This window comes from Pempheris klunzingeri, chromosome 24, assembly GCF_042242105.1.
Source record: "Pempheris klunzingeri isolate RE-2024b chromosome 24, fPemKlu1.hap1, whole genome shotgun sequence".
Classification (NCBI taxonomy): domain Eukaryota; kingdom Metazoa; phylum Chordata; class Actinopteri; order Acropomatiformes; family Pempheridae; genus Pempheris; species Pempheris klunzingeri.
In genome coordinates, this window is record NC_092035.1 from 12,555,078 (window position 1) to 12,572,026 (window position 16,949).

General features: G+C 47.1%; 1 protein-coding gene and 1 long non-coding RNA gene across 2 annotated transcripts; both read right to left on the reverse strand.

The window, feature by feature from the left end:
* Nucleotides 1-1,881: 1,881 nt before the first annotated feature.
* Nucleotides 1,882-6,927, reverse strand: LOC139223418 (uncharacterized). The gene is made up of 7 exons (XM_070855333.1): nt 6,689-6,927; nt 5,985-6,313; nt 5,838-5,905; nt 5,661-5,729; nt 5,346-5,408; nt 2,167-2,230; nt 1,882-1,958 (listed from the first exon to the last, which is right to left on the reverse strand). The coding sequence occupies exons 1-7, from the start codon at nt 6,925-6,927 to the stop codon at nt 1,882-1,884; spliced, it is 909 nt and encodes a 302-aa protein (XP_070711434.1).
* An 891-nt stretch (nt 6,928-7,818) lies between these two features.
* On the reverse strand, nt 7,819-9,678 carry LOC139223500 (uncharacterized). The gene is made up of 3 exons (XR_011586010.1): nt 9,652-9,678; nt 9,421-9,531; nt 7,819-7,848 (listed from the first exon to the last, which is right to left on the reverse strand). It is a non-coding gene; the product is annotated as an uncharacterized lncRNA (long non-coding RNA).
* Between the last annotated feature and the right edge of the window lie 7,271 nt (nt 9,679-16,949).

The following is a 16,949-nucleotide window of genomic DNA, read 5'->3' on the forward strand; positions in this document are numbered from 1 at the left end:
CGCCCGGAGCACTTCCCCAAGTGCGGAGGAGCTTGTGGCGGTTGGGGTTAAGTCGCAGCCATACAAGGCACCTAGAATCAGAGGTGTCAGGTTCGACTCCCGGTCGTTGCGGGTGGCCCGAGCATCGAAGAAGGCGGCCTGCGGGGGCAGGGTCGGGGGGGTGTTTGCCCCCGGCGTTTCGGAGAGGTGGAACTAAGGGGTTCTACGACGGCGAGAGAAGAGCACAAGGCGGTTTGCCGAAAAGAGAGGAAATTTTAGTCCACACTTATACTTTTTTTTTTTTTTTTCTCTCACTATTCTAATCAACACTCGAAGACAGAATAAAATGCCAAGCATACTAAGTGTGGAACCTTTAAAGAACAAACACCCTTTCAACCTACCACCAGGGAAGACTGTAGTGGCAAAGCAGGACGCGTCCTGCTTTGCCACTACAGTCTTCCCTGGTGGTAGGTTGAAAGGGTGTTTGTTCTTTAAAGGTTCCACACTTAGTATGCTTAACTCACCTTGTTATGGCCCAGCACATAAAAGGACTGGACCTATTCAGTTACAAGTATCAACCCTTGGTACACATTGCTAAACACAGCCTCACATGCAAATTATCTACAATAGACCAAAGATGCTCCACACTTAGTATAATTCACTCCTGTCATTGGCCCATCTCTTCAAGCACAGCACTCTCACACAAAAGGATTCCATTACTTTGTTGGACCTATTCAGTTACAAAAATGCCACAACAAATCTTCTATGCCAAGAGGATTCAGTTTTCCCAACATGTCCACTTTTAAAAACTTCAAAGTCCTTTGTTTCTGACACTAACTTCTTTCCTGGTGGTAGCCTGAAAGTGGGCTTTTCACATTCCACACTTAGTATAACTCACTCACTGACCTTCTTAATGGCCCATCTCTCCCTCACACAGAAGGACTCCACTACTTAGTATCATTCACAATAAATTTCTGGAAACTGCTAAACATAACCTCACATGCAAACAACTTCCACTACATTTTGCTTGTCTTCAGTTCTCCTGCTGCACCCTGGGAGAACAAACATGCTTTAGAAATAGCCTGTTTCATTACATTCTGGTGTTAAATATTTTCAAATAAACTTACATGACAACATTCTGTCCTCGTGTCTACTCTTTTCCCACAACAGGGTTAGGGTACACACTTTCATTCCTATTTCTAACCTGGAAATCATCACATGACAAAAGTGGGTGCTGACAAGCCACCTGCAAAGACAACACATCATTACAGAACAAGATCACAAAGTCAACATCACAACTCACTTTGCCATTTCTTACTCTGCTTTGTCCCTTCACTGCAGTGAACAAAAAAGCTGCTGCTTCAAATTCCTGTGCTGCGCCGCAATGTTACCTATGTGGTCAAACTCTGGAACACCCTACAATCCACAAACACACACACTTAGCAATTAAATACAACTTGAAATTAACACAACACCAAGCCTAAGCTTTCACCATGCTGCTGCTCATGCTCTTTCTCCCTCTGAAGCAGCAGCAGATCGCACTCATTAACAGGAAACAGCTGCGAGGACCAATCACCCCTGATGACAAACATCTGGAGCATGCATGGCAGTGTCTGGGACAACAGTCATCTGGTACTTTTCTTCTCTCACTGGATTTGGTCATGTCATTGACTTGCATTGTTGTTAACGTGATCAAAGTCTTAATGTGGAGGCTCGGGTGTGTGTTTGCCTTGTGTACAGCTTTATTCACAGCTTGGACACACTCATTTACAACAGCTATAATAACATTCATCCTATTGATTCACACAACCGCAAACCTTTCTAAGACCTGCACATAATGTCTCATGTGTGTGTGTGTTTGTTTGTTTATTTGTTTGTTTACTTTGTTTACAATGCACAACTTTATTCACAGCTTGGACACTCCACACTCAAACCCATCTTCATCCCTGGTCTCTTCACCCATCCTCTCCTTTTCTCATCTGAAACGCAAACGTGTGTTGGAATCACTTCATTCTTAGTGTTTGCATTGTGTTAAACGCCAACTCAACTTTGATTCATCCGTGACTGTTACGTTGACACATTTATGTCATCGTTTTTTGGAGGATTACAATACAACTAAACTGTACGTGACTATGCCCCACCCGCTCAAGAAGTGCAGAGGTGTACGTGGATGCTTTCGTCACTTACGCTTCAGCTCTTCACCCTGGTCCCAGTCCACAGTCCGGAAAATCCTGCTCAAACATCTGCCATACTGCAGGGGATGGAGAGGAGACTTGTGATGCAGAACTTAACTTGCTTTGCTCGTGTGTTGGAGTTACTGTGCAGCCATTCGCACAGACACAGTTTACAACAGGCCTAGACTGAGGGACAAAGCTAAGCAAACAGCTACAGCGCTTCACTTTCTTTGTTACCCCAGGGGGTCTGGCTCTCCCCCACTTTTGTGGCTCACATTCCTCAGCCTAATCGCACACACAAACTCCTATAACCCCTACACTTTGTTACTTAGACACCTAGTTAGATTGTTTGATGAATACTGCCAACCTCTACACTATCAACAACTTCAAATGGTCCAAATACAAATGCTTCATAGAGCTAGCAATGTGGTCATTTTGCTAGTCGGCATTCAATAAATTACAAAACGTGGCGAGGCAGTGCCCCGATTGGTTACTTTATTCACCTTACGCAGATCACAACAAGGCGTGGGGAGGACTGACTAAACGTGGATCTGACCTGTACCTGCAAGTGTTGACGCTTGTTCACGCATACCTCAAGCGTCTGATAGGAACCTATCGTGAACGCTGTGGTCTTACTGAACCTGATGGTGGTCACGCCACCACCCGCACCATGGAAGTTTGGGAAGCGCACCTGACGTCGGACAAAAAACAGTGACGTCCTGTGTGAGCGCAGCCGTACCGTTCGTGCACAAAAGGGGCCGCCTGACGTTGAGGCAAAGAAACACCCCTGTTTCAACTGTGGCGAGACTGGTCCACATTGTTCCCGAGGACATTGACCAGGACGTGGGCGTGGTAGGTATGAAACAAAAGAGGTGTTCAAGTAGCATCTCATCAACAGGATGTGTATTCTTTTGCGTGTCCCAAGTCTAGAGGCAGGCCCCCCAAAGTCTGCAGGTAAACCCCATTTGACCCACCCCATAAATAGCAATAGAGACAGAGACTCGCAACTGTTAGACTGCAGGACTGTCTCTGTAACAGCTCCACACGGACAGTGACAGACCATCCTGGGAGAACAAACATTTCCAGCCTCGAACCTCAAAAACTCCTTATGAAAGGAGGACTGCCCGCAGCTTTCTCGTGAGATCCGCAATCGATCTGACATATCCACAGCTGTGAAGACCTCCTGTGTATGCTACGCTGAAGCGAGATTCGATGAAATCCACCGACGTGCCGTTCGCGCCGAACGACAGCTGATGGAGAAGAAACAAATAAAGACGGGGCCTCGAAAGACACGGGTCACGATGGCCCCTTTCGTAAATCCTGCTTAAAGATGTTACCTCCGGCACGCGATCGACCGCTGCCAATTTCCCTTTTGTTTTTTATTGTTTCTGCAACATATCCGTAGTGTGGATAGATACGTGCTGAAACTGAATGCTAGATTCTCCAGAAGGTAGGTACTCGCAGCATCTCGGGTACTCGCGTCATTCACAGCCAACTGGCTAGTATTGTTTTCTTTCTCCGACGTATCCATAGTACAGATGAATACATATAGAAAATAAATCCATTTTAAAATTCAACGCTACATTCTCCGGCACGTAGGTACTCGCGACATCTCGTCATTCACAGCCAACTGGCTGTCAGGTGGAGTTTTAACAGAACTACCCAAACGTGGGCATTGTGTGTGTCTTTGTCTGTAATATCTTCTTGCGCTTTCGTGCCGAAAGGCAGCGATGCCATTTTTAACATCAAACTTTAGCGCTGTCCAAGTTCTTCCTCTCAGTGCTCCCGGCAAAGCCTCTGCACGGCAAACGCAATCTGACTTTCCCGGTACTTTACCAGATTGTATGAAGGTCGTTGGTGTCTTTTCCACAGCGCAGACCTCTGCAGATGACCGACGTCTCCTCTTTGAGGATTCCGACAAAGACGCGAGATAATCGGTATTTACAAACACGGAAGTAACATCTCGGTCTTGATACGTAGTGATCGAGACATTGGAATAGTCTCTGAGAGACGGCACCTGTCGCTGACGCTCTCTGCTCCCGGTGACTAACTGGAGCCGCTGGTAGAGGCCGTTTCAATCGGGCTAAAATGTACAAGCCCTCGTTACGCGTTACGCGGATAAAAGCGGGGGGGTCGTTTAGCGTGAAATACCTGCTTTAAGTTGACTCCCGTCACACTCGGCAGTCTCCGGTCTTCTCTTTAGAGTGAACGATCCTGTTAAAATTGTTGAGCAGATCATAAGACAAGTAACAGTTCTTTAGATTATTTCGCTCCAGCGTGTATACAGACGGTGTATAGTCACTGAGGAAGACAATCGTGAATTCCAATTATATATTAATGCAATTCAAGCCAACCGTTTGTGTTTGAAGTACTGAACACATATGAACTATATAAGAAATAGATATAACAAATCTTAAACCACGACGCTATGAGTTACTTTAATCAAGTTCAACTTAAGTTTGGTCTAAAAAGCTATCTGTTCTGTATTTGTTACCAGACGTACGCAAGGTGTCTCTCAGATAGTTCAAGTATTTCTGCGGCTTTGAAATAAAATCAGAATATTAGGGCTAGAACGCTAAAATCAGACTTTGTTTTAATACTGCCCGTTTTTCTGTTGTGTGAGAAAAACATAAAGACACATCGACGGGAGATATGAACGTCGAGTGCCGTGACGTCGGTTTGTGGAACACCTGTGGCAGTAGGTTTGGCTCTCTGTCCTATTTGAGGAAGAAATAGTTTACAAAATGTCAAAAATGCAGGTCACCGTGTAATACCGAGATGAGCAAAAAAGGGAAAAAAATTGGGAAAATGGCAACTGAACCGCAGCGGTTTTGGAGATACTCCGGCCACTGCGTTGCCACCCGGTCTTTTAGAAAACCAGTGCGAGTGCGCATCCGTGTGGGATAAAGTCTTTCCGCAGCATTTTTTCAGTGGGCTGAAATAATTACAAATGAGCTCGTTGCGGTAGTGGTACTCGTTTTGATAATATTTTCAGATCGTGACGGTGGCATTATTTTCAAACTGAATTTTGCCAACTTTCATTTTGCTAAATCGATCGACAGAATTTCTATTCTAAAGTAGTTGACGTACATTTGGTCCAATATTCAAATGCTATCGCATTATTTCTTTCATTTCATCCCTGTAAAAGCAGGCCAGTCCAATAACACTAAAACCATCTATTGTGTCAAATACCTGGTGTGGGGTCGTCACCGTCAGACTCGTCCGTTTCCTCTCTTCCTGTGGATGTGGAGGATCCTGTTAAAATAGAGGAACAAACGGCATTTCTTTTGGGTTGCTAAAATCAAAGAGGTAGCTCAAATAGCACGAGGGATTTTATTATCTAAAGATACCTGTTGCGGGGCGATCGCCGTCAGACTCGGTTTCTCTTTTTTTCTCGGGTGTTGAGTACCCCGTTAACGTAACAATAAATCATTCCCTTTTTAATGAGTCACTGTTTAGAAAAGACAATGAAACAATGGAGAGAGTACTTTCTACCCCATGGTATACCTCTGGGTGTGACGTCGCCAAACTCGTCTGCGGACGGTTGACTTCTCCGCGAGGAGGACGTTGAGGATCCTTCGACAAAAACAGACAATACGGTCAATGCGTTGGCATGCGGTTCATCTTCACGCTTGCCTGTTGTGTCGGAAGGTATAACTACTGTAGTAGCTGTATCCCGCCCACCGATGAAGAGAAAGACAGGTCCTCCCCTGCGGCGGAGAGATCGCCATCCCTGGCTTCTGGCGCTTCCTCTGAAAAACAGGGTTAACCCAAATATGACGGGACAACATTTCCTCTCGACTAGATCAATATTTTTGAAACTCAATTTACCGTCGGGATCCGTTTGGATTTGGTCCGGGCTCATTCCCTTCCGGTCTGAGAGTCGGCCTGATTCTAGGGCGATCGGCGCTTTGCTCGCTTTAGCCAACTGCGGCGTTCCTTCGGGTAGTCCGTAGTACTGCCTGTGGACCCGGATGTCGTGGCCGAGGACATTTGCGAGGACGCCCGTCTCATTATCCCTTAGGTTGAGCGCTGTGGACGGTGTGGACGCGTGCTTTCTTAACTCGGTTGAGGACAGACTTTCGGGACGCTTGGCCCCACGTTCCTTTGCGATCTGTCTGATGGCATCTGATCCCCTCCAGTGTGTTTCTGATTCAGGTCTGGAGAAAAAAAAGGGATTCTCATCAGGGACGCCGCAGACCAAGACCAAGACTTGCGTTGAGGAGAGCGTGTCTGGAGTCAGAAGAATGGGAACTTTCCTGTCTCTTTTCCCCCTGATTTCAATGTGCTCTAAATGCTGCCAGAGCTTTTGCTCAAACTCTGAAAGTCCTAGCGCCAAATCTGAATGCGCTTCTGAGCTGTCTCTTACAGTGAAGGCACTAAGTGGCATCTTTGACACCTCACCCTCTCTCCTGCAATTCAACGGTATCACCTCACCAAGAGTCTAATTGGCCAGCTTGGACCAATTCTTCTTATTTGGATCATCTTTAAGCCTGCTTTGGTATTCTTTTCGCGATGACACGCGCACATCCCACTTCTTCTCGTAAAGACCCCGGCTCCTCTTCGGATTCTTGACAAATTCTTCACGGTCAGACTCTGCCATCTGCGCTTCGCGCTCGAGAATATCAGCGATCTTCTTCAGACTGTGGCCCAGTTTCAGAGTTTTGGAGAGATTTCTCTCCTTGTCAAAGCCTGCCACGCCCTTTACGGCGTCGACCGCAAAGTTCAAGTTGGAAGGTACGTACGAGTCCTCCATCCTTTTCAGTCTGCCCATTTTCTGCACGTGCTGAATTAGTCTACCCGTTTCTCGCATCTGTTGTCGAATGTGCTCGTGTTTGGTCTCGTCGTGTCCACGTTTGGCATAAATGTATTCTCCAAATCTCTAAATACTTTTCTGCTGTTTGATGATGTTTGTCACGTCATCTCGGTGCGTACCGTTTATCGGCTCCCAAACCTTATGGCTAACGTCATCTGGGGCTGGCTGTGCAAAAGCACACGGCGACTGGATTCAACTTCTGCCGGGCTCGTTTGTATCGCATTCTTGTGAGAGCCCGCGCCTGGACACGTGCCTCCGTAATAATTTTCTTTTAAGAAAAGCCTTGCAGTTTATGCAGTGCATAGAGTCGCTTACTTTCGCTGTTTTTCCAGATTGGTATTTGGGGATTAGTGTTCCACGACCACGTTTTAGGACCTCGTTATTATGAGCCTGGTCTCCTTTGTTTCTAATAAGGTCGAGATGCAATTTTCACTCTTTGGGGTTCAAAGGAAAGGCAACTGCTTGTGCTACAGCCATTTCGTCGCTCTGTCTGCATACTGAGTGCCTCGCCGTTTTAAGGCAATGTACGGGACAGTACGGACGATAATGTGGTTTATTGGAAAGTCTGCCGCCGTCTTTCTTTTTCTGCAGCTTCAGCACTGACACATCTTCCGGGTTTGTGTCCGTGTTGTCGCTCTTTCCTCTCCTGTCATCGTTATCTTTCAGAGTACTGTCCGATGTCTTTCCTCTACGAGGCTTCGACACCTTCTGTTTCACATATGGAACCTCGCCCGTAGGTTTGTCAGATCCATCTGTACTGCTTTCGTCTGTGGAGTCTTTGGATGGAATAGAGTCACCGTCGGTGCTTTCAATGCGGCTGTCTGACGCTTCTGTATTATCTGGCGCCTTGTACGTCGGATCCGGGTATTCTTTGGTAAGCTGGAAAATGAAATAGAAAATGACAATTGGAGCTAAATTAGCGACAACAAACATTAACAGCTATGAAAATCTTACGTGGACTTGTGTTTCCCCTAGGATGGAGTCGAGTGGCTGAGGTGTGCGCGCGTGACCTGTGCCCGCTGGCACCAGGAGGAAGGCCTAAGTTCATAAAGTACACAGGTGCGCAGTAATAACCGGGGTAATCTGTCCAAAGCGATATCGAAAGATGATCGGGTCAAATGTAATAAACTACTTTGCGCTTGTTTATGAAGAACACCTGACCGAGTGTGGCTCGTGTACTTAAGATTTGACAATTGTGCTCTATGAAACAGATCAATACGATTTCAGGCTTTAGCCCAACAGGCAATACTGTACTTTGTACATTCAATTTGTTGGTGGTGTTGGAAACTAAAATACAGGGTTCGCAAAAAGTTAGGGATATTCCGCTTTCGGGTCACATTGATGGAAAATGTAAAAAGTGAATGCTTCAGTGATATCGTATCGTGAAAGTAGGACATTGAAGTAGCGGCGTGCACTGGTCGTTTCTTCATCTTAAACAATTTATTAAAAGAAAAACGTACAATTGGGACGTGGCCAAAGGACGTCCGCTCCTCTCCTTTCTGGGACTCTTCCGGTCTCTGGATCTCTGTTTAACCGGCCAATGACGCTCTGTGACCCTCTAAACTCAGTGGACACTTCATCTGAGGACCTGTTTGAAGCCTCCGGTGTTGAGGTGCCACCGATCCGTAGTTAGGTGTCGTCTTGGTCTCACGATGTCACAATGTCGACAGCGGGATGAGGAGGACTGCTTAAATACCGGTTCTGACTGAATGTATTGGTGGTGGTTCGTCCTGAAATTTCACCTGAAAGCCAAATATCCCTCACTTTTTGGGAGCAGTGTAAGTAGGCGGTAATATCGCGCAGATATCCGTCCATTCTCTATACCGCTTATCCGTCAGTGTCGCCAATTCCAGCTGACCTTAGGAAAGAGGCGCGATCACCCTGGACTGGTGGCCAGCCGACTGCAAGGCCGACGTCGCACAGACAACCGGTCGCCTGTACCTAGTTAACCTAACGTGCGTGTCTTTGGCTTGTGGGAGGAAGCCACAGTGCCCGGAGAAAAGCCACGCGAGCGTGGGGAGAACGTGCAACACATCGTGCAGATCAATGAAAAGATTCACGTTACAGCTGTAACTCCGTTATTCTACACATTTACTAGGGCTGCTCTCCAGCAGTAAGGAAACAGAAGGGGCGCCATTTATTAACTGACACGCTGGTGCCTACGCTGTACACCTACTGCTCGCTCGCCTGTCGCTTAACCGCTAACTGTTTTTGTACAATGAGGAGAGACGACATTTTAGCAGAGGTGCCGATCCCTCTGCATTGGCAGTGCGCTTCTACTAACTGAACCTCGGAAAAACGCGAGTCTGTAAGACCCCCTGAAAACCTAAAGCTGACGCTTGATGTTTCCGAGAAGCGACAGAAATATAGAAAATGAACACAACTGTTCTCTGGAACCATTTTCTCTTTGAAAAGTTAAATGCCCTGCTAGTTTTCATTCGACAAACTTACTAATATGCTGTCAGTTCGTCGTAGGGGCGGGACATCTGGGTCGTCGATAGCGGCGCGTGGGCTTTCGAGACTCCGTGCGTCAGTGTCCGTGTCGGCATCTGGGCTCGTTACCTACGAGGGAATATGTATACGTATATATATTTATAAGTACTAGAACAAGTAGTCGCTGTAACATACTGAACAGTCTGCTTGTGAGGCTTGTCGTTTTAAAAGTGCTTTTTTGGCACTGACCAAACTCGAAGCTGAAAGAAAACTTCGTGACCCTTCTGGTGGTGATGATGAGGTCTCCCCCTCTTGGAGTAAACTTCCTGAGCGCTGGAAAACATAGAGGACGCGTGAATTACCATTTCTCCAGGACGTGCAGGTCAGAAAGAGTTCAACATATGGCGCTGTTGTGCATAATATACAGTATGTGGATGGAAACGCTTAAAACCAACATTAGAGATAGTCAACGTTAAGAACTGCAGCGGCAGTTATTAGTCTCTCCCTCGGGCCTTTGTCACCGATTCATTGTTTGACTGGTCAGCTCGCATCGAAGCGTGAAAGTAAGACGAGAAGTGATGCACACAGACACAAAAAGCTTGTGAGAGAGAGACTAAGTGTGAATTAAGGAGCCAACTGTGAGACAGTAGCTTAATACATTTTTAGATGTTAAATAATGGTGTACTGTAGTGACTTTAGATTTATTTCATTACAATAATATTGGGGTGCGTGCGTTTCCATCAGTTTTCCTGGTCAACTGAATTTAAGAAAAAACATTTAGACACATTTGTAACATAATGGCAGTAAACCTAGGTTTGTCCATGACGAGCTAAAATCTCTGCTCGTTTATCGCTTACCAAACTCTGGTCAGTTGTGCGTGATTCAGATGGCAGCTCTGGCAGTGATGGGGTTTCTCCGTCCTGCGGTGCAGCTGCTGTGGGCTGTGCGCCAGACGGGACGCGTGTATTATCATAGATGTGTCGACGTATGAAAATACAAAAGGACGCGCTAAACTCACCGTCGACGCATCCAAAGGACCCACTCATTTACCCTGAAGCCTGAATAAACTACACTGCCATCAATCTTTCTCATTTATCAAAGCTACGCTGCTCATACGCTAGGAAATAATACTGGTACCATTTTTAGATGCATCGCTGCAATCGGTGCGCTGATGCTTGCACCTAGAACTATTTTACAAGTTTCATATGTGAATCAATAAACTGGGAAGGGAACGCTTCAATCGCATATTGAATTCCGATGAACTCGATATTCTAAATCAGAATCTTTACTGGACATTGTGTCGTTCGTTGAAAACAAAGCCATGCAATAATGTCACTGGAAACCAAAATCACAAACCGCCTGAGGACTGGGTACAAAACCGCACTGAAAAGCAGAGTCGAAAACTGAAATCTATTCTATTGAATACAATTGGATTCTGTTTGCGTCGATACTGTATCGCATTTCAAAGTCCGCCTCGTCGTCATTACCTGCATTTGGTGTTTAACGCCTGTCCTGGTCTTGGATAAGTGTTTACCGTGTCGCTTCCTCCAACGATGTGAGCGTGTCCTCTTCCCAGTTCCTGGTGCGCTCCGTCTGCAGGAGGTTCAACGCAAAACACTGTTACGTCTGAGCAGAGCACAGATGTTGACATGGAGCCGTGCTTCATTGGATTTAGAAAGATGTGTGACTGTAACTAAACTACAGTACAGCAGCCTGTAGACGTCTCAATAAGTCAGTCTCCGCCGCTGCGCTTCTGACCGCTTTATTTAGCCCCCGGCGCCGGTAACGCAGCATGAGGGCGCAGCAGCAGCTTCTCTCACTGCGGTCCATAAGCATTAGATCTACTCTGTTACCAGTGTATGGCGTGTCGACGGGTTACGGTAAGCGTTTAAATGCACCGAGAGAAATGCAAAGAGATTCATTAGCGAATTAGCATTAGCCAATCGTGCTGGCATAAAAATAAGCTTTTGGCTGCAAACGCTCTAAACGTTACATTTAACCCAGTTCATTAATAAAACAACTCTCTGTACTTACTTGGCTTTCATTACATCGCCTGTCTGCCGTCCGACCTCCGTCCTTGCTGACGCCTGCTCCTGAACTTCAGGTGAGACGTGAGTGGGGGGGTGGGGGTCTCACATCCTAGATCTCAATGAATTCAATATTCCAGTTGAAAATCTTGATTCGTTGCATAGTGGAATGCGTTGACAACAAAATAACATCAAAATGATGAATGTCAATCAAAATGATCCCATGAAGGTCTGGATTTGGAATCGTCCTCAAAATAAAAGTGGAAAATCACATGACGGGCTGATCCAGCTTCAGGGGAAATTCCTCAAGACAAGTCCAAGTGAGGCTCAGTCGTGTGTTTGGCCTCCACGTGCCCGTGTGACCTCCCTACGACGCCTGGGCACGGTCCCGATGAGGCGGAGGATGTTCTCCTGAGCGTCCGTCAACTCCCGGACAGTCTGCGGCACGGCACGGCGTGGCGTCGGTGGACGGACGAGACGCCGCGTCCCAGATGTGCTCCGTTGGATTCGGGTTTGGGGAACGGGCGGGCCGGTCCGTAGCGTCGACGCCTTCGTCGCGCGGGAACTGCCGACGCGCTTCGGCCGAGCGTTGTCGTCGGAAGGAACCCGGGGCCCGCTGCGCCGGCATAGGGTCTCGCGACGGGTCTGAGGATCTCATCCCAATGCCCGATGGCAGTCGGGGTACCTCTGGCTAGCACGTGGAGGGTTAGGGGTTAGGGCCCTCCAAAGAAATGCCTCCCCGTACCGTTGCTGACCCACCGCCAAACCGGTCGTGCTGGAGGATGTCGACGCGGCAGAACGTTCTCCGCGGCGTCTGCGGACTCTGTTGCGTCTGTCGCGTGCTCGGCGCGAACCTGCTCTCGTCCGCGAAGAGCGCGGGCCGCCGGTGGCGAATCTGCCGATCTCGGTGTTCTCTGGCAAATGCCGATCGCCCTGCGCGATGTTGGGCTGGAAGCACGAGCCCCGCTTGTGGACGTCGGGCCCTCGTCCCACCCTCGTGGAGTCTGTTTCAGACGGTTTGAGCAGAAACGTGCACGTTAGTGGCCTGCTGGAGGTCATTTTGCAGGGCTCTGGCAGTGCTCCTCCTGTTCCTCCTTGCGCAAAGGAGGAGGTAGTGGTCCTGCTGCTGGGTTGGTGCCCTCCTACGGTCCCCTCCGCGTCTCCCGCTGTACTGGCCCGTCTCCCGGTATCCCCTCCGTGCTCTGGACGCTGTGCCGACAGACGCGGCAAACCTTCTTGCCGCAGCTCGCGTTGATGTGCCATCGTGGATGAGCTGCGCTACCTGAACGACTTCTGTGGGTCGTAGACACCGCCTCGTCCTCGCCTCTAGGGCCGAGAGCACTGACAAAATGCCAAGTGACCAGAACGTCGGCCAAAAAGGATGACGACAGAGAAATGGTGTGTGGTCGCCGCCTGCGGAACCGCTCCTTTATAGGGCTTGTCTGTTCCATTGGCGCGACGGCAGGTGACATTGATTCGTCAGTGTTGCTTCCTAACCGGACAGGTTGGTTTCGCAGAAGTGTGATGGACTTGGACTTACATTGTGTTTTTTAGGTGTTCCCTTTAGTTTTTGGAGCAGTGTACGTTTCGTAATCTAATGTGACTAACAATGCGACATCGCCTGTATTCTCAGTCTGTATAAATGTCAGGACGGTGCTGTTGGGCTTCACTATACAGTGAATAGCACATGGTGAAGACCGCATGTTTCTTTGTCTGTAAAACTATTGGGCTCCTTTCCCCAATGCCCCCCAGTTTCACAGATAGGTGTGAAATCACCCCCGCGCCCAGCTCCACAGTCGCCATTGGCCGGAGGGGACGCGTGATTTTACGACCGCAGGCCCGCAAAACCAGTTCACCCCCACTGAACTCTCTCCTTTCTCATCGTCTCTCCTGAAGTGGAGAGACCAGCTCTTTCCTGCTCCCTCTCCTCCTGCAGAGGAGAGACCGGCTCTCCTGATCTTTCCTGAAGAGGAGAGACCAGCTCAACTCAGCTAAGCTCTGCCTCAGTGTGGTCTGTCCAGAGCACCCACCTCCTTCGTGGTAGCGACACAAGGTCCTGCCCGAAGTAAGCAGATCGGCGCCAGCGGGCACGACCCAGAGTCTGCCAGCTGATAACCAACAACAAGAGCGCACCAGCAAGTTAGCACAGAGCTGCTAACTAACAGGAACAAAGGAGCGACCGGATTCCTCCAGCCTGCAACCACAGCAACGGACACGAACCGCACCTTTCCTCCGGCAACAAGCTGAGAAAGCAGCACCCTCAAGGACACTTCCTCTACCCCTTTAAGGACTGGTAACAAACTCTAACTGGGCATAATTAGCATAGCATCACTGCATACATGGTTTACCCTTGTTAATGTATTGACTTGCTTTAATGTTCATTGAGTTTGATTATTGTGATGTGTTGCAGATTACTGTGCATCCATTAAGTTTAGTTGATGTTAGCCTACAAACTAACCATCCTGTCTTAACCTGCACCTTTATCTCTCTCACACACACAGTCTGCAACAGGCCACTGAGGGACAAAGCTAAGCTAACAGCACTTAGCTTTCCTTTGTCTGCCTCTGACCCACACCCCAGGGGGTTTGGCCATCGCCATTTGGTCTCTCTCCCCCACCTTTGTGGGACCCATCTCACATTCCTCAGCCTTATCACACACACACACACACACACACACACACACACACACACACACACACACACTCTTCATATTATTGTTAGTTTAGTCATAGAGATTTAGTTAGATTGTTTGATTGATTTTGTTTCTGCAACAGCAGATGTCTTTAATACCTACTCTGCTTCAGCTGTACTTACAACCAAAGTACAAGTCCTTAATGCATAACAAATGATGTCCCTGAATTTTGCTCTGTTTTAATAAATGTTTTAATACCTGCTGTCTTCTTTAATGTTGTACAAGTGTGGACACTGCCAACCTCCACACTGTCAAGAACTCCAAAATCCTTCAGCTAGCTATCAATGTGGTCATTTTGGTAGTAATTATTAAATTAATTATAAAACATAATTCCAAATTGATAGTTTAGTATTTTTATGAGACTAAATCAATTAAAACGGCTGTCTTTTCCTCGTTTTTCGAGGTGGTGCCCCAATCGAGGTGGACTTTAATCAAAGTTCATTCATTTTAATAATTATTAATTATCTTTGATAATTATTAATTAGTTCTGATAGCCAAATTGAACATTACCACTTGTTAAAGCACAACAGTGCCGACAGTTGACCCGGTCGAGTCGGTATTGGCGGAGTATGTGAACGCTGCGGGTGTCCCGCTGTTCTCTTCTACACAAACAGGAAATATAAAGACAAGCTGAACAAAGGAAACATTTCAAAAACATTTTACTGAAGCGTAACAACTTTAGGGTTATGCCGTGATTGTAACAGCCACCAAATGCAACGCACGGAACGACATTGACGAGTCCTTCGTTAGGGAGGGGACCCGCTGTCATCTCCACAGTTTTGAGCTTGCTCAGCTCCAAGTTGATCTGACCCACCGACAGGCCAGCTGTTTGACAGAGACCCCATCTGTATGCAGACTAAAATATCAGGACACAGGCTAACTGTGGGCCCGGTCTCAGTTTGGACACTTATCAGGACGCAGGCTAACTGTAGGCCCGGTCTCAGTTTGGACACTTATCGGGACGCAGGCTAACTGTGGGCCTCGTCTTAGTTTCATACTGGGCTACTGTAGCTTCTGTTTGTACAGCACACTGTCACTTAGTTTTCACCTCAGCTTAAAATCAATATTAATGTCAATGTCATTCTCTCTTCATGAGCTCATTTCATTGTGATTAAACACCTCCCTTTAAGGTTCATGGTACATTGTGTACTCTGTAATAGTTATCAATATTCCATCCAAAATATCGAGTCATCGTTCATTGATTCTGAAATCAATGAACAATGTACTGTACCGGTACTGTACTGGTCCAACAATTCATTCATTTATTAATTTATTGGTTTATTTGTCATTTAAATATGTATTTACTTCAGGCCGTTAACAATGACGTCACTTCTTTCAAAGAATAAAAAGGCTTTGAAAGGAATTTCATGATGAACCGGGTCCCTTTCCTGATTTTAGGTTCTGTCATTCAATAACATGCAAGTCTGATGACATCAAAGTGCTCAGAAAGTGATAATATTCATAAAACACTAACCTCACTAACACTAACCACACACAGAGGTCACACACACACACAGGTCACACACACACACACAGGACACAGGACACACATAGAGGACACACACACACACACACACACACACACACACAGGACATAGGACACACACAGAGGTCACACACACACAGGACACACACACACACACGCACAGGACACACACAGGACATAGGACACACACAGAAATCACACGCACACACAGGGCACACACACACACACAGGTCACACACAGGACACACACAGGACATAGGACACACATAGAGGACACACACACACACACACACACACACACACACACACACACACACACACAGGACATAGGACACACACAGAGGTCACACACAAGCAGGACACATACACACACACACACACACAGGTCACACACAGGACATAGGACACACACACAGGTCACACACACAGGTCACACACAGGACATAGGACACACATAGAGGTCACACACACGCACAGGACACACACAGAAGTCACACGCACACACAGGACACACACACACACACACAGGTCACACACAGGACACACACAGGACATAGGACACACATAGAGGACACACACACACATACACACACAGGACATAGGACACACACAGAGGTCACACACACGCAGGACACACACACACACACAGGTCACACACAGGACATAGGACACACACAGAGGTCACACACACAGGTCACACACAGGACATAGGACACACATAGAGGTCACACACACACACACACACACACACACACACACACAGGTCACACACACACACACACACACACACACTGTGTTGCAATGGACAATCTGCTTCTGCTATGTAACATCTTAGACAACAGCTGACACCTCCTATAGACACACATACAAAATACAATAAGGACACATGTTACGGAAAACCCATGTAAACATTAACCGTTTCTGGACATGATTCTTTCCTTGTTAGTCGACTTGGGTGCCACGTAGTGTTTTGAAAGCGTATGCTCTGCTAAGCTAATGATAGGTGCACCCTCTGCTAAACAATGTGAATGTGACACTGTTGAAACAACTAGCTTGTTCAATTAGAATTTAATATGACCCTAGAATGTTTCAGGCCTTCTCAAATAAAGTTACTCTCTCCTCATGAGAGTGAACACAATATGTCAATCTGACCTCCAGAATGGACCAGACAGACCTTGATTGTAGTGCTTTTGTTGTGCAAAACATATTCTACACGCCTTGCAACCAACATCCAACTGTTAGATTATCATAACATCACTACAGGAACGTGCTATCTGTGACGCACGAACCTAAACAGTTAATCACAAATGGTGACGTACTTTATGATATCCGACAAGCATTT

Bases quoted from the DNA above. Each gene is read 5' to 3' on its own strand.
- LOC139223418 (XM_070855333.1), bottom strand. From the start codon at position 6,927: ATGGGCAGACTGAAAAGGATGGAGGACTCGTACGTACCTTCCAACTTG. The intron at 5,409-5,660 runs GTATACCATGGG...CTATTTTAACAG, and splicing joins TGGCGACGTCACACCCAGAG to GATCCTCCACATCCACAGGA. The intron at 2,231-5,345 runs GTATTTGACACA...CATCCCCTGCAG, and splicing joins CGGTGACGACCCCACACCAG to TATGGCAGATGTTTGAGCAG.